Source organism: Trachurus japonicus, chromosome 24 (assembly GCF_045865225.1).
Source record: "Trachurus japonicus isolate A0001 chromosome 24, Traja_1.0".
In the NCBI taxonomy this organism is placed as follows: domain Eukaryota; kingdom Metazoa; phylum Chordata; class Actinopteri; order Carangiformes; family Carangidae; genus Trachurus; species Trachurus japonicus.
Window position 1 is genome coordinate 23,732,664 of NC_140930.1, and position 21,741 is coordinate 23,754,404.

Sequence of the window (21,741 nt, forward strand, 5' to 3'; positions counted from 1 at the left end):
GGAGCTTTGAGAAGCTTCCGCTACAAAACAAGCTTGAAATATAGACTTATTTAATTTTTTTCGGGACAATTTCGCATTTCGGGGCTTCAATACAAGACGGACATTACATACGAGCAGCATGGAGGTATTTGGATGTTTTTTGGTGTGTCTTTTTGTTACGAAGATAGTTGGTATCCATTTGCAACCATTATATGGACATGCACTGCTACGCCGATAACTCAGAGAAGCCACGGAGGACTCTGAAACTTCTCCCAGCCCTTAGTCCACATGAGGGTGAGTAGATAATGAGTGAAATTTCAATTTTGGGTGAACTATCCCTTTAAGCTGTTGCATAGACCTAATTGCACATGATTACATTTATTACTGTGTTTGGTTTTTTCAACAGGTTCAGTCACACGTCTTTGTGATCATTGTAAATCCAGTCGTCAGCCATGAGAAACAGTTATTTATAACAATGTGTAAATAATTGTGAGAAAACAAATGAAAATGTTAAACACAGTTATTTTATTTGAATGTCATATTTTATGTCTTTAAGTGTTAGTTTTAGTAAAAGCTTTTGTAAAAAGGTTTTTCAACTTGTACAATTTTGATTTTGAGCCAAGAACAAACCTAAACTATAAACTGTAATACATTTTCCAATGACAGAACATGCGTTACCTCAGTTATTTAGTAACAGGACAGAGCTGAAGAAAGAAGAAGAAAACACAATAAGATTTTTTTTTCTATCTTTTGTGGCACCAACCTTCTGAAAGTGCAGTAACATCATGTGCTGGTTTTCAGGGTCACATTACAGCAAAGGATTGTATTACAGCATCTGTATGCAGCAGTTACAGCGTGGTGTTGTATTAATGTCACGTATTGTATATCTATCCAGTGAGTCAGCAAGTAACGGAAAAACTTTTCAGTCTTCTGGACCATTTCAGGTTGAAATCTCTTCAAATACAGTTGTACTGTCCCATTCTTTGGTTTTTCAAAATAAATGTCCGTGGTCTAGGCTGTCTTGTCAGCAGAGGATTTCTATATCCAGCATCAGATTTCATTTTATAAAGTTATAGTAGGATCATGAGAAAACCAAACCTGTCCATCATCACATTTATACATGAACAGAATATAGTTTTGTCGATCTTTCACTGCACATGGCACAGTGTTTCATTGCTCCATATGGACCAGTTTGTCCTATAGTGTGAATGAACAGCCATTAGTGTGATCCAGCATTCAAACAGGCTGCAGCAGGTGTGAGATTCAGAGAGAGACTGGGTGCATTTGTGATGATGAAATACAAGTTACATCACATTACATACATGCTTCCAAGCTGTATGTTAAAATAATTCTTCATAAGATAATGAATTCAATTCATTTGACCTGAGCAAGCAACAGAAAGGACACATTGACTAACCTATTTAAAATGATCAATTATTTTATCTCTGAGTTGCAACTATTGCATGAATTTAATCGATTAGTTCATTGTAGTATAATGAACTATGTTGATGAACAATTAATTGTTATGTCAAACCTCTTCATTTGAGCATCAAGATGTTAAGATCTTATGGTTTGTTTTTATTGTATATGGTAAACCTTTGGACTAATGGATAGATAAAACAAGAAAAGAAATCATATATCTAAGACTTCTAAGGCCTTTCTCCTGAGGAAACTGAATTCAGTGCCTTTTAAGACTTTTCAAAATATCTTCATGTAAAATCATTTATACTTTTATCATTTTTTTACCCAGGATTTTTGGGTTGAATACATAAAAATACTAAAATGTAACATTAAAATGACAATTCCTCTAATATCAAACACACATATGTCCAATAATAACCTAAACATGTAATCTTATACTTTTTGGTATGAAGTTAAGAGTGGAAAATGTGTTGAACATTTATCGATGTTCCAGGTCTGAGGAGTTTACATAGCAGGAGGAGAAAGAAGGAATCAATATCCTCATGTTTTGCGTTCCAGCTGAGTTTCTTCCACTTGTGATGACAGGTTCATCACTACATGAGCCAAACTATGCAATGTCCAACTTAAGTGACAGAGATACAAACCAGATACACTGGGGTTTGGTTTCTTTCTGCCTCCTGGAGCTGATTTTAAACCTGCTCATCTTCATATGTCATTGTTTTTCAACCAAAGGCTTTGATTTTTCTACTTGAACCTAATCTGATCAACATGTGGTTTGGGGCTACAGGAGGGCAGGTGACATGTGACAAGAGCCCTTCAATAGATCAACTGGCTCTAAACCTGGGTAAAACATCACATGCTGTCAATTTTCTAGCTTTTTAGGGTTGCAGAAATTTCCCTCTGAGTGTTAGTGTTAGAGTCTATACAGGATTGTTTGTGTATTCAAACAAAAGTATTGTGTAATGTTTCAGTCAGAGCTTTGGGTAGATACGTGACAAAGTGCTGTGATAGAGCAGTGATAGAGTTCCGTTTTTTTTTTTTTTTTTTTTCCCCAGTCCTGTCTCATGGTTGTGGATGCAGCTCTAACACGGCCTCTCGGGGTCGTCCGTCAGGTTGTTAGTGGGCGTGTCCTGAGAGCTGGCGTTCGCTGCAGAGGAGAGGACTTCTTCAAAGCTGCCCCCGGTCGACGGCCCTCCAACCTTTGTCTGATATAAGAAAAACAAAACAGATGCAAAAAAACCTCATCAACAAATAGCTCTTCCTCTTGTTCCTCCTCCTCCTCCTTGTCCTTGTTGTGCTGAGAATGGGCTCAAGGTGGCAGAGTTTTACCACACCAACACTACAGTGTTTTTGGAGATATCTGAGCCTAAATGTGAATGTTTCTGCAACAACTTTAGTTTTAAAACCGTTTTTACTGTAGACAGGGTATTAAAAGTGACCATCATAAAATCAGACAGAAGTAAGCAGCAATTCACAATATTGTTTAAACATAGCAGAATCAGGTCTATAAGGACAGTTTTTTCTACACTGTAAGCCCATAAAGTATCACACGCACTGTGAGAATCAATAGCCAATGATTGTCTTTGAAGAGTTTTGGTTACCATATTTAATAATTGAACCACTCAAAACATATGCACACCTCCAGAGGCTGACAGGTGCATCAGAGAGGAAGAGAGGAAGCTACAGCACACTGTCTTGCAAGATGTTTAACGTTGTTCTTTCATTAAACATCATGCTGGAGCTTCATCTGGTTCAGGTTATTTAAAAATACAAATTCCCTCTCACTCAAACACACACACACTGTTTACCTTGATAGTCGTCACTGTAGTCTCAACTTTCTCCTCAAAAGACTTGAAGCTGGGGGAGTTTCTATGACAACAAATAAAAAAAATAATAGTTTACTATAATATACTTACATCTCAGTTACTTTCTGAAATGATAATAATAAAGCACTGACAAGAACACTAATAAGCACTGTCTGTTAGACTTAATATACTGTAAATATGACCAGATATTACTCTGTATATGTATTCTCTGTATTGACATACATGTAAAACCTTAAGGTAATGAAGGCAATTAAAAACAATACAAAGGGGGGAAGAGGGAGGAGGTCAGATATTTTTTCTTTCACAATTTTATCATTCAGCAGCACATTAATGTACATAGGAAATATAAGCAAATAAGTCAACCTTAATTTAAATAAAAACTCAAAAATAGAAAGTGGAAATCCTTGTATAAAAACGGCAAAAAAAACAAAACAAAAAGACAGCAACACACACATAACGGAGCAATCACAGGCTGGTTACCTCATGGTGGGCATGCTCATAGACTGTCTGAGAGAGTAGCTGTCCCCAGAGAGCATGGTGAGAGAGGAGTTAATGATTAGCACAGGCTGCAAATTCCGCCCCCCCTACGTGGGGTTAATAAAGGTCATCTTATCTTACGCACATACACACAACACACAAGCACAAAGCCAGGGTAAAGCTGGCCCACACAGCTAGCTGGAGAAAGCATGGTGTCTACAGTATGGAGGAGATGGAGGAGGAACTAGGAAGATACAGCAGCAAGGTAACAAGTGGTTCTGCAGGGAAACTGAGCGTAGGTAATCACTCACACAGACACAAGGATGAACAATGATTAATGTCATAACTTGTCATAATCAGTCTCAGATGGAAAAAGACAGTCAGCTGTGGTAGCTTAGCTTTAGCACTCTGCTGCAACTTGTGCATGGAAGTTCATGACACTGCTTGTCCACATGATTCATTGAGACAATTCATTTTGGTTTATCAGAATCCTAACTCAATTGGATCTGGTTCCGTGCCGAGACGATCGAGCACCTGACCTGAGATCTGCCGTCCTCCATCCACTCAACAGGACTCAGCTGACTGGCTGCCTGCTCGGCTGTACAGTCCATACTGTACCAACCAGTTAGAGATCTATTGAGTTAAGTCTGCTTTGTTTGGGAACAACTAATGAGGCATAATCAGCTGTGTGACTCTTACCCTATGGAGTTGGACCTTGGGAAGCATGGAGGAAGATTGAAAACATTATGATTTCAAAAGAGCTCATTAGTATTAATGTTATTAGTACAAACTATTTCTCTATAAGAAGTAAACTGCCACTGGTTTTAATGTTGTTTTGATTTCAGTCTTCACCACAGGGAAGCAGCCACATCTGTTAGTGGGAAGTAAACAACAATTCTACGAACCTGTAGGGAACCAGATTGTATTGAACTGTACAAGTTCTACTGAAGTTCAACACCACAAACAAACGCACAAAAACACAACCTTACACACAACCCTGAGCCACTATCTGTTCCCACACATAAACACACTGCAAACACAGTTGTTGCATGAAAATCACACAGAATTTAAAAACCGTTGCACAGAAACACAATGGAAAAGACAAATGTTTGATGTTTGTTGTTGTTTCTGAGAAACACAACAGCAGAAATTATTCCAGAGATGAAAAACATCCTTTCTGTCGATTTATCCAGTGGTTCATTCATTGCATAGGAGGCTCACCTTCCATCCAACTGTGACTTTTAACTTTATATCAGATAAGTTGCTTTTATTTGTATATTAGACATAAACAGTATAAATCTATTAATCAATCACACATACTATTATTATTAGGCTATTGAAAGTGAATTATTCATTAATCCAAGAGAAAACAGTGTCAATGATTAAACAAAATACATGAGAGGATAATGGGATAAATGAACTTATTTCTTTAGGAATTAAAAACATAAGATAGAAAATGATTGATGGGACAAGATCACATGCAAGAACTCACTTCAGGCGTATAGCAGGAATTTCAAACATGCTTACTGTTTACACACACACACACACACACACACTACATACCTCCGTGGAAACAGTAACTCTAGACCAACCATGCTGGAATACACCAAAAACACATTGCGTTTCCCTTCTTTCCAAAATCACATGGAACTGTTTTTACCAGGAATGACTGAAGGCATTCTGTCTTTTAAAACACACCCTTGATCATCATCCAATCAGACGACAGGTCAGTGCCGTGAAAGGCACCGTCACTACAAATGACAGCCTTCAAGTTACTTCAAAAATCACACATCATGACTAACAGAAATAAAATAAAACCTCTTTCTGCTTCGATGAGCAGGCGTTTGCTGTACGGTTACATGTTGCTGTTTCAGTCAGCTTTGTCCGCTGACCTTCAAAAGCTTTCCTTGACAACACAACAGGTCACACGGGCACCCTCTTTGCAGCTTTCTGGTCTCGTCTCACACACGACACATGGATGCTCTTTTTGTTTCATACAGAGCAGAACAGACATATGCATTCGTCTGTGTCTCAGACAGAGCAGCACAGAGCATTAGAGAGACAACCAGAGAAAGAAAGTGGCTGAGGGAGGCAGACTTTACTCTAGTCCTCCGGCTCCCACAGAAAGCAGCTTAAAGTGGTCTTACATAATTTCAGCCTCCTCTGAACTGGACAGAGCTAGAGTCAGAACTCAGAGATGGAAAGCATGAATAAAAACATGTGGAGCTGGGTAACACTGTGGACTAACACTGTGCTGGATTAAACTGGGTTGGTTTGTGCAGATGAGCTGATAATGGGACCATAAAATGCACAGCTAGGACGGCATAATACACATGAGTATGAGGGAGACACAGGAATATTTCAGCATTTTGGTATATTTGCCTATTGCCATAATCCCTATTAGTTTTAGGAGTAGTGCTGCGTTCGAGACACGTCGGAACTCAGACCTTTCCCAGTTGAAAACTCTGAAGCTCCAACTTCACAGCGCACCAGGTCAGAATAACCAAAAACATGGCCGTCCGACCAAGACAACCTTTGCATTCAAAGTGCTTCACAGAAGGCATTTTTTTGGCATTTAAATGCATTTGATTGATGTTTTACCGTTGATGGTGTGGTTCTGCACAGGTGTCGATTGTTGTGTGACGTCAGACAACTGATCCTCGGCGAAGATGGGGTGCATTTTTTTCTCCGACTTCAGGTGGCGTTCAATTGCACGTTTTCAGGTCGGAGGTCGGAAAGATCCGAGTTCTGACTTGTCTTGAACGCAGCATAGGTTCATTACCTTTAATTGTCAGTGCAAGCTGTTTTTAGATCGGCGGGGCAGAGATGTGAGCTGCTCAGATACAAAATGGAGGCGCACAGTATTTCCACGTTTCCCTCATCAAACTAAATACACAATCCAACAACCCCAAAACGCTCTGGTGGACAAGTTGTGACCTGCACCTTCACCACGCTATGAAATAATAATAACGTGCAGCATAATTATGTAACATTTACGACACATGAAGCAAATACTAGGAACTACTTGCGCTATAGGGATTATGGCAATAGGCGAATTTACCAAAATGTTGAAATATCCCTTTAAAAGAGACCGGGATTAAAGCCACAAGAACGACGCAGAGATTTAAAAGGCATTCATGGCATGTGTGTGTGAGAAGGAGAAAAATCCAACTTCTAACTTGATTAGTGTGCCATGCCAACTGAGCTCACTTTACAGTCACCGATTGACTTTTGGTGAAAACCCAGTGTTAGTGTGAGAGACGATCAGTCACACAGACAGACAGACAGACAGACAGACAGACAGACAGACAGACAGACAGACAGACAGACAGACAGACAGACAGACAGACAGACAGACAGACAGACAGACAGACAGACAGCTGATGCTGTTAGAGGTCGGGGACAGGACAGTGTGTTGTACCTCATGTCTCCAAACTTCCTGGTGAGGGCGGTGCCCAGGGTGCTGAAGGCTGCTGAAGTTTTCTGTCCCGCTGTGGACAGCGTCTCAGACGTCTTCTTGTAGCTGGCACACACACACACACACACACAACAACAGGTGCATTACACATACAGTACTTCATTATTTCATACATGTATGCATGTGTGCAAGTTGAGCTCAAATGACTCTTTTTTACGATCGGTAAGTATGACCCGTTTGTCAATACTTTAACGTACATCACACCTAAAACACACAATTCCCAAAAATGTCATCCTCAAAATCACAGTGTAACTAAACACAGACACACATTTCTAAAATACAATAATACACTAACACAACTCACCAAATCTACAAAAAGACACATGTTGTCTTCCAACAGAAACATGTAGTCAGTCACAGCACAGAGTTTTGTGTTGTAGTTTCCTTTGAACCTCTCTACATTTTGCTTTTGTTGGGTTTAGTAAATGCAGGTATTATGTTTCACTACAAAAAGTGAACAACCTATCTCAGAGAAGCTTTGCAGAATGAACACATCACAAAAAAGAGGTTAAACAGTTTACGTGCGGCTTTAAACATGAGGTTTTCTGTTTTGACAAACAGTGTGAAAGCAATTGAAAACGTGCCAGTTAACATCTACTGTTTTGGTCTTAGTTGAGCTTGTGTGTAAAGGAAATTAAATTTTTTTTTTAAATGTGTTAAATGTATGTATGTGTCAAGAAATGTGTTAATTGTACAGCCCACACAGGCTGATGTTGTGCTAGTGTGATGAGTTTTGAAAAAGCGTTAAAAGTATGGAACAACGGGTCATAGCGATGGTAAAAAAATTAAAAAAACTGTACTACTGTACTCAGACACACACAGATGTGTAAACAGATCATTGTAAACAACACACATACACAAACTTACAAACTGGTCAAATCAGTGTAAGTTTGTTCATCAGAGGGACTAGTTTCATAACACCATCAGCTGTCATCATGATCTCACACTGTATTACATCTGACGCTTTCATTTTCAGTGTGTAAACAGCCGTTCAACCTTTTACCATTTCTCTTCAGGAAATCACAACTTCTCTCTTACAGTGCTGTACAAACGTGCGCACACACCGAGCTCTTGTGTGTGGTTCCTCACCACCGCCACAGTACTGCCCTTCAGAGAGCCATAGGCTGTGAATAAAGATGAACGTAGCCTCTGTGAAATCACCCACAGGTTTCCAAAGAGCAGTTCTGAACCTCAGAGATCTCTCTACCGCTAATGGAAAAATTAGCAAAGAGGAGGGGTGTGTGTGTGTGTGTGTGTGTGTGTGTGTGTGTGTGTGGAGGCCAGACTTTGCTCATCCACCTATCACTCAAAGCGCCATGCCCTCAATTATATGCAACTTTAAATCTTTAAAATACAGAAATGGTTGAGTTAAATAAAACTTCACCACCTGTGAAGTCGTTATGAAGGAGGAAAGTAGCCATGGAGACCAAAACATGTTGATTTCTGACTGGTTGATTTAACCTGAGAGTCGATGTTGGCTTAAAGAGCTGCAGTGTTTGGTCCTCCTGTCAGGGCCGTTGTATAGGGGAGAAAGGTGATGATAACTCTAGGGGCCCAGTGCCCAGTAGGGCCCACAAAAAACCCCAGTAGTCTAATCTTTGTATGACTAATTTATTCTGCATAAGACCCTGACTAGTACTCATAGTAATGCTGCATTAGCATCAAAACAAAGTAGGCTAAATAAAAAATGATAATACATACGTAGTCTTAGAAAAAAAGGGGAAAAGTCAGGGGCCCACTTTAGTATTCTTTCAGGGGGCCCAGAATTCTTAGCAACAGCCCTGACTCCTGTGTAGGTTTCATTTCTCAGCCACTTGCTCTTCAGTTCCCTCATCTGTCTTTTTTTAAAATCCATAAACTCTTGTCTTTTTACTTTCGTGGCATCAGGCCTCTGTGTCTCTCCTGCTTCTTCCTCCTGCGGTCACACTGCTGCTTCATTATAGATGAGGATGGAGGCTGCGTGTGTAAAGTGATCTTCAGGCTCAAGTGTAACTGGAGAAGAAGGGAGGTGTGTAAATTCCATCCTGCTGCTCTTCTCTGGATCCACACCTCAGCACTGAGTGCCTGATCAGGAAATTAGATCATTTCTCTTCACAATAAAGTACTAAAACACGTGAACTCTTCTGAAATGAGCCTCTGTGATAAACATTTCTGTCTAATCTAACATTAAAAGGTGAAGCTGTTTACTAGATTGTGGTTCTGTTTGGGTTGGGAAATGAACACGCGGAGCGCAGACCGGAGAGGGCACGTGAAGCCAACTGGTGGAAGGTCAGCGGTGGCCCTCGGCGCCGTTTGATGTGTTTTAAATCAGATTCATGCTGTCTGTTACGGTGAACGCAGCTGATAACAAGTCACTCACATGCTGTGCTGCTCATGTCTTTTTAATTAGGTTTTCTGATCGCTCTGTTTCTAAATGAGCCTCAGTTAGGAGGATGTTATAGCCGGATGAATACCTGCTCTTAATGTGTCTGTTTACTCTCTTTGTGTTGGTCCTGTAAAGGCCGACAGTGTTGACAGCAAACAAAGAAGCCAGTCTGTTAGGTGTTGTTTTTACCCTCGATGTGACACTCAAAGACACACTTTCTCCCTTCAATTAAACCTACAAACTCTTCATCTACCTTGTATCACGAGATTCACGCTTTCGCACACACACACACACACACATTAAACTTACGCTACGGAGCTCTGCATGTCATGCCAGCCTCTGCTGAAGTTGTTTTTAAGCTCGCTCAGAGGAGTGATGCCCAGTTTCTGTTTGAGGTCTGCGTGCTGCTTCTCTTTGGACGACAGAACCTGCTTCAACGTGTTGATCTCCTCCTCCAGCTGCACACACAAACACAAACACAAACACAAACACAAACACAAACACAAACACAAACACAAACACAAACACAAAGAGCTATTAACCAGCGCTCATTCTTTTACTGTCTCTGTACCATCAAATAGTGTGTGTGTGTGTGTGTGTTCATACTTTAGCCAGTTCTTGCTGGATCTCCTCTCTCTCCTCCTCTGTCATGATGGAGTTGTTCAGGTTGACCTCTGACGCCATATCCTCATCAGCCTCTCTCAGCGGGTCTGAGTCCAGAAAACCTGCATCAATTATTCACACACATGGTGACGTGTTCATGGATGCACCTGAAGGTGACACATGTTAGCTCCATTCAAAGAAAAAGATACATTAAGTACATGAAAATAACAATATGACTTCAAAAAAAAGTTAGTCTCTGTCTTTTGAAGTTTGGAGTTATAGTACTTTGCAAAGGTTTTAGGCAGGTGTGGAAAAAGCTGAATGCTTTCAAAGATGGAAGTGTTCTTTTTTTTTCATCAATTAACAAAATGCAGTGAATAAAGAGACGAGAATCCTAAATCAAATCAATATTTGGTGTGACAACCCTTTGCCTTCAAAACAGCACACGGTTTTTGAAGGACCTGGGCCGGTGGTTTTTCCAAATATCTTGGAGCTCCTCAGATCCTTCTGTCTCTACTAGAGATGTCACGATTATTCGTTTTCACAATTAATTGTGGTACAGTATTAAACACCACAATTAATCATAAAGATTCCTAAATACCGTTACTTTCCCAAAAAGATGATGTTGGAACCTTATCGGCAGATGTGCGCAAAAATAAAGGTAAATGCACAGATACTGGTCCATTTAACTAATGTAACATTGAATTGGTAGGAATTTAAATGTTAGCGTGTCATTTTTAATAAAATAAAACAAAACAAAACAAAACAAAACAAAGGGTTAGGCCACACCATCACTTCCAGGACTTGTTGTTCCTCTTTATGCTGATGATAGTTCTAAATGACACTGGCTGAATGTTTGGGGTTGTTGTGAATACATTTGGGTCCAATCAGACGCCTCACTGATGGTGCATGATGGATATTAAACATTCTGACTAACAGCATTTTTTCACGCCTGCCTAAAACTTTTGCACAGTACTGTATGCAGTCAGTCAAGTCACTTTAAGCACCGGTTCATTATTCCAGTGAGGAAATTAAAACAATGTATTCTTCCTCTCTCCTGCAGCAAATCATAGAGCTGAAACAAACAGCCAAACTAACAGGATTGTTTTGCTTCAATATACTAATTGATCTATTGTCTATTCAATTTTTTGTAACACTATCATTTGAAACAAGAAACTATTGACCCCTTCCCTCCACCCCAGCAAATGTCAACATCAAAGTAGTGCCATGTCGGGGCAGCGTTTAGCTCACATAGTAGAGCTGCTGCCCCATGTTGAGGCTGCGGGCGGCCCCCGTTCGAATCCCGCGTTGGGCGGCCCTTTCCTGCATGTCATTCCCCCTCTCTGCCTCCCCATTTCCTGTCTCTCTCTCCACTGCACTATCAATTAAAGGCAATAAAAAGCCCCCAAATATACTTTAAAAAGTAGTGCCATATATTTGTGTATTTCTGTTTTCATTCAACCACTTTATCTCCCTGTATTCCTGCTGTGTGTGTCTTTCTGTTCTTTCCTCTGGTTTTGTATTTGTGTGAATCTGTCTGTCTGTGTGTCTCTGTCTGACAGTTATGTAATCTGCGGCTGCGGCCTGCAGAGCTCTAATCTGGATTAACTGATGTGGATTATCTTGCTTTAACTCCACTGACTGACACTACAGACCGCTGCACACATACACACACCAAAGAACACACACACATAAAATGAAAACACACACACACACACAGATAAAGAAGCTGCTTTCAGATGTCAGGCAGCAGACTGCATTGCATTTTCACAGTAATTGATTTTAGTGGTTTACTGAGTAACAGAGAATCTGAAGTAAAATGAACTAAAATGAGAGAGATGATGATGTAAAACCAAAAGTTCCTCGGAGCCGGAGGATTTAAGAAGTCACAGTCAGAGATCAAATCTAATCTTTCCAAACAAGATAAAAACAAATAAAACAAATGTTGTGAGCGGCAGAAATTCTGCAGCAGAGTTTCATGAACAAAATGTTTTCATTCAAAGATTTAGAAAACAGTGTTTAGGGAGAAATTGCCTGTGAAACATCTAATTATACGACTCGCACACTATACTTATATCTCCTGAGCGCAACTCTGTGTCTCATGCACACAATTACACCCACAAACAGTAACACCAGCACGCACTTCCAGATAATGATCCTGTGCTAAAATAATTAAAGCAGAAGTAAGTGGTCCGGTCGTTTTCGCTAATGCTGCGTTCCAGGCAGGCTTTTGAAATCGTAAATTACAGCTTCAAGTCACAACTTACGACTTTGTAGCGTTCCAGGCAACCCACTCATGTTTTTCCGACCTGTTTTACCGGTGAAAGTCACTATAACGGCCACTCGTAACTTCCGACCCGTGAACTCGTACCAGATCGAACTGGTACCACTTCACGGTCGGAAAAATACGAGTTTCCTTGAACGCACCATAACAGTCCTCGTCCCTACGTCGCCACATTCACGGCGTCCCTTGGCTGCACACACAGCCCTGCATGCCGTTCTCTCTCCTCATTGGATAAAAACTGTAGGATACGATAAATGTTTTCTCCTGGGCTCAGAGCAGAGCAGAGTGACTGACAGACCCGTGTTTCAGTCCAAACACTCTATGTAAGTGATTGCTGTCGGAAGATAGAACTATTTAAGACTTATATTAACACAAATATATCACTTACTTCTGCTTTAAAAGAGAAAGAAATAACTTCAAGTGTCAGCTATCACCGACTCATGTATGATGCAGCAGAGGCAGAGTCACTGAAACATGGACTGACACTTTACCTTCCAGATACTGATCCTGCAACAGCCATCACAAGACAACAGGAGCTCTACACACTCTGACTGCATCTTCCTGATTAGCCTGCACAGCAAAAACTCAAAATCTTTCGAAGAATATTTGTCTTATTTCTAGTCAAAATGTCATTTTTAGTCAAAACAAATCTCTTTATATTTAAAATAAGACTCATCAGATCAAAAAATAGCTTGTTCTTAGACACTTTTTACTTCTTTCAAGCTTTTTTTCAATTGAAATAAGTAGAAAAATCTGCCAGTGAAAGCAAGTTTTTTGTGCTTGTAATAAGAAAGAAAAACTTGCTCCACTATCAGATTTTTCTACTTATTTCCATTGAAAATAAGCTTGAAAGAAGTAAAAAGTGTCTAAACACAAGCTATTTTTTAATGTGACAATCTTATTTTAAGTATAAAGAGATTTGTTTTGACTAAAAATGATATTTTGACTAGAAATAAGACAAATATTCTTGGTAAGATTTGGGGTTTTTGCAGTGTGGTATTGTTACAGGCTCATCCTGACCAGACAGGTACCACACACACACAAACATGTAGGTCACAGTGTCACAGCATTTGGAGTTGACCTGGTTTTGCATGTAAACTAAAAATTAAAAAAAGAAAAGAAAAGAAAAAGAAAAGCCAACACCATTTTTGACAGAATGGAGATGAAGCGTTAACCGTACCTGCTGTGAGGTGTCCTCTCTCTGGATGTGGTCGCATTATAAGACAGGAGAGGACAGAGTGAGGTTAGTAGAGACAGTTCTGTTGATACCAAAACAGCCACCGCTTTAAAGATGAGGCTCAGCAGCAGCAGCAGCAGCACATGCAGCAAACACACAGTTCACACGACTGCAGCTAAACAGCACTAAACTCACATGCACCAGGACAAGTGGGACCTTTCTATAGCAAGGCAGCTATTTCTGCCTACGTTGCACAGAAGCAGGACAATCAGATTTTTAAACCCCCATGGCTCAGATAGAAGCTTTTCATGTCTTAAGTGCACTGAGAAATCTGATTATTTGTCCCGGCTCACACAGCCATGAGAAGAGTTCAGAGATTCCACGAAGAGCCAACGATTTCAAGATTTTCTACCAGTCTAAGTTCCAAGTTTTCACTCCCGGTTGAATGTATGCATGTTCGTGCAGAGTCACATGTGTGTTCCAGTTTGTCATTCACAGAGACAAACAGGGCAGTGTGTGAGCGGACTTTTCGTCATGGACAATTTAAAAATAAAATCAGTGAAAAAATCTGATGATCCGTTTGAAGATAAGGTCCCTGTCATTTGCACTCGGCTGTGACAGACAAATTCTCTGCTAGGAGAGGAATTAGAGGAATGCTGGCACTTGTAAGTTAACATATGTTTCACTGTGCAAAAACTGGTTAGATAAACCATCAAAGCAGGATTCAGAGTAAACTTGGGTCCTGAAAAAACTTGTTATGACAGTGTAGCCATCTACATCAAGATACATGCAAACAGCTCTCTACTAAATTGAAGCAACAGGGTCAAACAGAGTTTCATTTTAAAACACTGTGGACAAATGTAATCATTTTTTAATGATACTTTTGTCCCTTTACACTTGAGTATTTGGACATTGACATATTTTTGTTCTAATTTCCATTCAATTTGACATAGAATAATATATAATAAGGTTTTAGCTTTAATTCGAGGCAGTTTACATTAGTAAATATATGAATTATATGGGGCATATGGTGCTTTTAACCGATAATGCTGAAAGTTTAGTTTTCGTGAGCTCCACAGTTGTGTGTTGTTTCAACATTCACACAACTTGAAGTTGACGGAGAGAGTTGTCATTCTGTGGTCTGTTGGTATGAGGAGAGGAGACGTTGGGTTCACGCTGAAAAAACAGCTGCAAACTAGAAAATGACCAAACAGCTGGTAGACCGAGGAGCACAAGTCTTGTGAATAGGCAGAAAATGGCTTACATGGTGGCTCTGCTAATACTTGAATGCTTGTCCATTCCATTAATACTGATGGTGTGAACTGTACATTGCTGTGAAAGTTGCTCAGGCGTGTCACCAGTGGACACCTGCAGTTGCAGCTAATCATGTCCTAGGGGACAGTGAGGGTCAAAACTGTGGTTGAACATTTAACGTTGTCCTGTAGGGATAAATTAATGTTGTCTGACCCACAAACTGTCCCCATCACAACCTATAACATTGCAATTGGTTCCCCTCCATTAATAATTACTGGGGCATGATAGTTTCAGTTTCACATCTTGAACTGGTTTCCAGTATGGACCACAGACTGTTTGAACTTTGCTAGAACAGATATTTGTTAGACTTTTAACATATTGACTCATTAACATGAACAAAGTCACAATAAAATGTGTAATTTCAACCTTGTGTGACGGTTATTTACCAGAACTGTCCATTGAAACCTGATAAACCCACTTGTAATACACATGGATTACAATTTGGATACATCATTCTTCTGTTTAAAATTTTAAATTTTGCTCAGTAGAGTGCAGACCTCAGCCAAGGCCAGTCTGAGTGTCAAACAACATGCACCACACTTCGGAGGAAAAATTTCAAATTCATAGTCAATGATATCGATTGGCCCCAAAATGTGATGGATCCTCCACCAGGTTTAGTGTAAATTGGTTCAGCACTTTTAGCATAATCCTGCTGACACAAGTCAATCACACAAGCCATGACCTCTGCAGCTGAGGTCACCTATAGCCCCCAAAGATGAGATAATTAGATATATTACAACTACGCTGTCTGCATCTCAGAACGTTTCAACTACATACCAGAAATTAAGTCTCTAAACCGTTCTCATTGTTTCCGTTTCTCAACTTTTGATCATTTAGTTGACAATTTAATCATATTATCTTGTTGTTGTTGTTTTATTTAGGCCCAATGTGATCCATCCGCCCTGCCAAGACTAAAATACTGGTGGAGAAATAGTCGCTCCTTTTACTGATTGACTATTTTAAAGCAGACCCACCAAATTAAAAACATCAAGTCAAACATTATCCTCATCTGCCTATAACATACCCACAATGTGTTTGTTGTTTCTTGAGTTCCAGTGTTTGCTTCCTCTAGATTAGACTTGTCCTCAGTGACTCTAGTGTGACGTTACCATCCCAGTCAGTCACGATGACGAGTAAATGTTCAACCACAGTGAAGGACTAGTGTCTACTCTACGGGGTCTAATCTACGTCCCTCTTCACCTGTGCTGTCCAGTTGCATATCCCAAGTAGTGGACATGACCCAGTTGTCAGAGTGGGACATTGACGTCTGTCCCCACTGATCCTCCCCTCCTGCAGGTGAAGTTTTACCCCATTCTGTGGGTTTCTGGAGCTCAGGAGGAGTCGACTCTTCCTCATGTGAGTTCTGCTCCCCGGAGCGGAAAAACCTACCCTGACTCAAACCTGAGCAAAGTAACAGTTAAATACATTTTCATTCTCAGTTTCACACTAAACTGAAATTGCTTGACTCATCATATTTCACAAGCAAGAGTTCTCATGTGATGATGTTTTAGCTTAATTGACAAAAAAAATGCAAAGTTCTGAGTCGTGTTAAAGGGGTTTTAAGATGACATCAAACAGGAAGTTTCCGTTAAGAGCACAGAGTGAAATCTGGTTAACATGTTTAAAAAAGAGAGAGGTATCCGCCCCTGGAAAATCGGATCAATTAACACATTTTGTACAAAGAAAATCCTATAAACCTCCACTGCTGCATTCTAATGATGAATCCACATCATCATTACACAGCCTGCTCTCCTTTATATCGTGGTTCCCAACCTTTTTTGGCTCGTGACCCTATTTTGACATCACAAATTTCTGGCGACCCTGCGATCATGTGACTGCACGTCAATCAAGATGCACCAGCTCAGATATTTTTATATGCTGCATTTTATCTGAATTCGATTTATATTCGACAAAGTTAAAGTATAGAATACAGTTGTTTAAGATTATGTGTGGTGTTTTTAATTAGAATTTAATTTCAGCAAATTTGTTTTTATCAATTACTAGACATTTCAGGCGACCTCATTTTAATTCCAGGCGACCCCACGTGGGGTCCCGACCCCAAGGTTGTAAAACACTGACTTAGAAGCTGCACTAAGTGATTTTTGTGGCAGTAAACATGCTGTAAAAATGACACTAAACACAACACACAACACTGCACTACCACCTTACAGAGCTGATGTGGTGAACATGCAGCAAACACACACAGACACACACACCCTCCAACAACAGTGGTCTCTAAATGGTTTACTGTTCACTAGCTACTTTGTCTGTCCCGTGTGGTTAATCTATTGACCCTGGGGCAATAGCCACACTGGGTGCTGGGTGCTGGGTGCTGGGTGCTGGGTGCTGGGTGCTGGGTGCTGGGTGCTGGGTGCTGGGTGCTGGGTGCTGGGCAGGTGGAAACTTTTGACGGTCACTCAGAATAAATGTCATTTAACGTATCAAATATCATTCCTACAAAAAAGGTCACACTGAATGAATAAATAAAGGACAGTTCCTGGTTAATTTGAAACTTGCTGTCATCAGTTTACCCACTCAGACCACACTCACCCACTCTGCTCCTGACTATTAGTGCTTCAATCAACACTCAATCACATGAAACAAGAGGATGCCGATGCTGCACTGGTTTTTCTGAATTAAAACTTCCAAACATGTTGTTGCACTGTGTAACACACACCTGCTAATGTTTTCAATGTGCACTGCAGCAGAGCTTTTCTGCTTCATGTGATTCACTGTGGATTTGATGTTTTCATCTGGGAGAGTCGAGTCTTACCCTGCTCTCCCTCGGTTGTGGCTGAGTTAACCCATTCCTCTCCAGGACCCATGCTGCCCCAGTCCACCACTGCTTCACTCAAAACACTAGAGTACAGCTCTGCAGCAGAGCAAGGCAGCAGAGGCGAGAGGAGACAAGAACACTGGTTACAATAAACACAGACACAGGGATCTGGCTGCAGGAAGCTTGTCTGAGTTTGCATTTGCACAGGAAAAGGAAATCTGATGTTTGACCATTGGTGGCACACATCTGAACTTCTCTGAGTTGGAATTCAATCGAGGAAAAAAGCACAGTAGCAAATCTGTGTCCCGCCGAGTTAACAGTGTGATCTGTTGGACATTTAAAGCAACTAAGCAAGAATATCCAAGGTTATTGAGCAATCTACATACTTTGGAAACTGATGACACCTCATTACACCACACTGCAGCACTATAGGAGGAAGCAGACCAGCATAAGGCCAGTGTTGTTCCAATAATAGTCATTTCCCTCTAGCTCCACAGCTTAACTTGCAGGATTCAGTGTAAAACCTGACTCCATAGCAGCCACACACTTTCAGGCTCATTTCAGGGAAACACACATTAGGCCACGCTTGTGTGTTTCATAATTCAGGTTTGCCTTTTAATCAGTTGAAGATTATTTAACAAATATTCTGTCGAGTTGTTCGAGTACATCCCATGTTGCCATGTTCAACTCCCAACTGAGACGATCTTTACTGCATGTCATTCCCCTGTCTTCTCTTCCTAACTAATAAAGGCATGAAATGCTCCCAAAATAACTTATAGTATGTGTATATTGTGCACTCTAACACTTCCCCCTCTTTTTGCTCTCCTCTCTGGGTCTTCCCCCCTTCTTTTTGACCGGGGTGAAATACCTTCGGTCACAAGATTCCCATTTGGCCCAGTGGTCATGTGGCTATGCTAAATCAGAGGCCTGGGGATGGTCATATGGCTACAAAATCAATTGAAGCTAAACCAGCAGCCAAGTTGCTGGCAGCACGGCCCAACAGCAACAACATTGTAAATGCTATACAGTGTAGAAATCAGTTTAGTCCAGGACTGAACTTTGGGTTACATCTAAGATGCATTTGCATGGAAGAGTTATAAAGGGGAGCTTTGATCACACCAAATAGATGAATTTCAATGTTTCCCATAATAAATGAAAACCATCCTGATGTTGCACAATACGTGCACTTCTCCATCTGTGGCCCTAAAGCCTCCCTGCCCCCCTGCTGCTGTAACAGGTACCCATTCAGACTTGGAACGCAAAGGAAAGCAATTAACTACCTGCACAAACAAACACTTATCCCACCGGCTGCAAAGCTGTAGAGCTATTTAAATCATTGGTAGATAATTATTCTTGGATGAACCAAACTGACGAGGTCTAAAGAAGAATGCAGGCTTATTACCTATACTATTTACATTCAACACAAAGCATAACACAATCTTTAGTTCCAGGTACGTAGGTGTTAAGAGGAAATTAATACAGGGTGTTCTGGTTCAGATTAATATCATTTAAACTGTAGAATTCATACTATTGCATCTTTAAGCTGTTTAATTTCACGCAAACTCTCACAAACCAGTATTTTATTATGAAAACTAACATCTAGGAAAACCACAGCAGTGAACTGGGTTTAACAGTCTAACGGGCTACTTGTTGGTTAGTTTTATAATGGCTCAAGGGGAGTGGAGAAGCTGGAGATCATGTGTGGATAACAGGGCGCTATAACTGATTTCAGAGTGGTGGGAAAATGTGGGGGAAAACTGTCCCTTTGCTGAATTTCTACAAATACCAGGAATACCAGAAAGCTCATGCATTAAACCACCAGACAGCCTCTACAGCAGGGAACAGCTCCCAACACAGGGCGCTGGTGTGGAGTTTCCTTGTTGTCTTGGATAAACAGTAACACAAGCCAACTGCACACTGGCCCCACTGTGTGTGTCTGTGTGTGTGTGTGTGTGTGTGTTTTGAAGCTTTATGTGTGCTTATTTGCTTCTTTAACCAGAGCCAATGGACGAGAAATCTCTTCAGCTCAATGAATGAATCACTCTTAGATTTAACAGTCGTGAAATTTGAGGGAACGTGAAGCAAAAGCAAAAATATTATTAGAGTTATTTCTCCACATCTGAATTTTTCAGTCTCTCTATAGGCTATTTTCAGTTTTATACCAGTTTGTCTCCACGCTCCTCTAACCTCCGTACAGTGACGTGTGCAGCCTACATTCAACTTCAGCTCATTATCAGATCAACAGCAAACAAACAGAGCGCAGCACCGACGGACAGTAGCGTGTGTCCGCCAGGTAACACGTCGTCTGTCACACACACACACACACACACACACACTCACACACACTCACACACCCTGACAGACTCACCTTGTCTGGTCTCCATCTGCAGCGGCCAGGTGAGCTTCACTGACGGAGCTCGTGGGACGCACCGGGTGTCGGGGCTCTGTCCGGATCGTATTTACTCGGGTTTCCTCGGATGTCACGCGCCTGTTCATCTCCGAGGCGGAGCTTAGAGCGCGAGCCAATGAGCTCGAGCTATTGTAATTCACTCAATTAAGTTACCGCACTTTAATTGAACTGAATATACTTGTGTGGTTAAAACACTGATACCGTCGGCTACTCATGTAAATACTCCAAACGCATTCAGGTATTCGTGTCATGTAGCCTAGGCCTACTACTTGAGTGCTTTAAGTAGACGTTAATATAACGGTTATTAACAAAAAAAAAACTGAAAGCAGAAGCATTCATCTAAATATATTCAAAGTATCACAAATAAAGGAAGTTTAACATGGGTAGGTTCCTTAGGAAATTTTTGTATTCTAAGTTTTGTATTGAAAAATGTTTGTATTGTTTTTTTGTATTTTTTTGTATTGTAAAATCCTTACCATGAATTACCTACTACCACTAGGCCTTCTACTACTACTACTAATCACAATCATTACTGTTATTATGTGACATTAAGACAATAAAAATAACAATTATCTACTTCAAAAATTAAAGTAAGGATAAAGGAGTTCAACTTGTATTTTTTTCATTGCTGATTTATTATTCTTTTTTCTTTTTCTCTTTTACATTAAGTACTCCTTGATAACATTTTAAATAATGCAGTCATATAATATGTTTTACAGTGACTGTAAAATGTTGTATTTGCATTATAGATGCATAAATGAAGCTTATGGCGATGGGCTCCTGTGGCCCTCTTATGACCCCTGCTGACATCAAGCTGTACTCACAACTGTGGCTGCAGATGAGGACACACCAACAGACGATGTCACAGAGTCAGTACTTCAAAAAGCTTTAGGTAAATCAGAGAGGAAAGGTGTCGACACAAATGTGAGCTAATGGTCTGGGGGTGTGATCCATTAATATCAAATAATTAAAACATTAAATCAAATGGAAAACATGATTCATGAATAATGATAACTTGTCACAGTTCATGTATTGATATTTATATTCCTGGTTTTTAATTTATTGTTGGTGTATCTTCTGTGTATGTGTGTATGGGATGATGACAGACTGGGGTGTGTGTAGGTATAATACACATCTGTCAATAAAACTGTTGGAAATATTTGTGAAATTAAATGAAAGTAAAAAGAAGTCAACCAATATCGTTTTGGCTTTTGACCCAGTTGAATTTATTCTCCGTCAGATCCTCAGGTGAAAACAGTGTTTGTGGCTAAGTGAGCCATGATAATATCAGCAGACATTTTGAACAGTGGCAGCAGGTGGAAGAGTGTGTTGTTGGTGCAAACAAGGAGCACTCTGATCAGGCGGAGATTTCTTTAAACAGATATACTATTGAAAACAAAGTGGTGTGTACATAGACATAATGCTGCTGTCTTTAAAGCAAGTGCATGACTAGATAAGGAAAAGCCATTCCGATGTTCCTGATAATAGATAGTGTGTCACAGACCTCCTGAGTAGAAATGTATTATCCCTAACTATAAATGATACATCTTTTTGGTATAGTCACTTTCCTTGTAATGTTGGAAACAGGGCTCACTGTGTTACCACTTCCTCCTTTACATCTATGAGTCGA

At 40.3% G+C, this 21,741-nt stretch overlaps 1 protein-coding gene across 5 annotated transcripts; it reads right to left on the reverse strand.

The window, feature by feature from the left end:
- Positions 1–486: 486 nt before the first annotated feature.
- On the reverse strand, positions 487–20,140 carry tpd52l1 (tpd52 like 1). 5 transcript variants are annotated; one of them, XM_085771396.1, is made up of 11 exons: positions 20,070–20,140; positions 17,699–17,797; positions 16,126–16,326; positions 13,615–13,635; positions 10,154–10,272; positions 9,857–10,005; positions 7,126–7,227; positions 4,404–4,418; positions 3,708–3,746; positions 3,210–3,270; positions 487–2,606 (listed from the first exon to the last, which is right to left on the reverse strand). In XM_085771396.1, the coding sequence occupies exons 1-11, from the start codon at positions 20,083–20,085 to the stop codon at positions 2,484–2,486; spliced, it is 945 nt and encodes a 314-aa protein (XP_085627522.1). In that variant the 5' UTR covers positions 20,086–20,140; the 3' UTR covers positions 487–2,483. The 5 variants fall into 5 exon arrangements, with proteins under 5 accessions (XP_085627522.1, XP_085627525.1, XP_085627523.1 ...); XM_085771399.1 differs by lacking the exon at positions 16,126–16,326; XM_085771397.1 differs by lacking the exon at positions 4,404–4,418.
- Between the last annotated feature and the right edge of the window lie 1,601 nt (positions 20,141–21,741).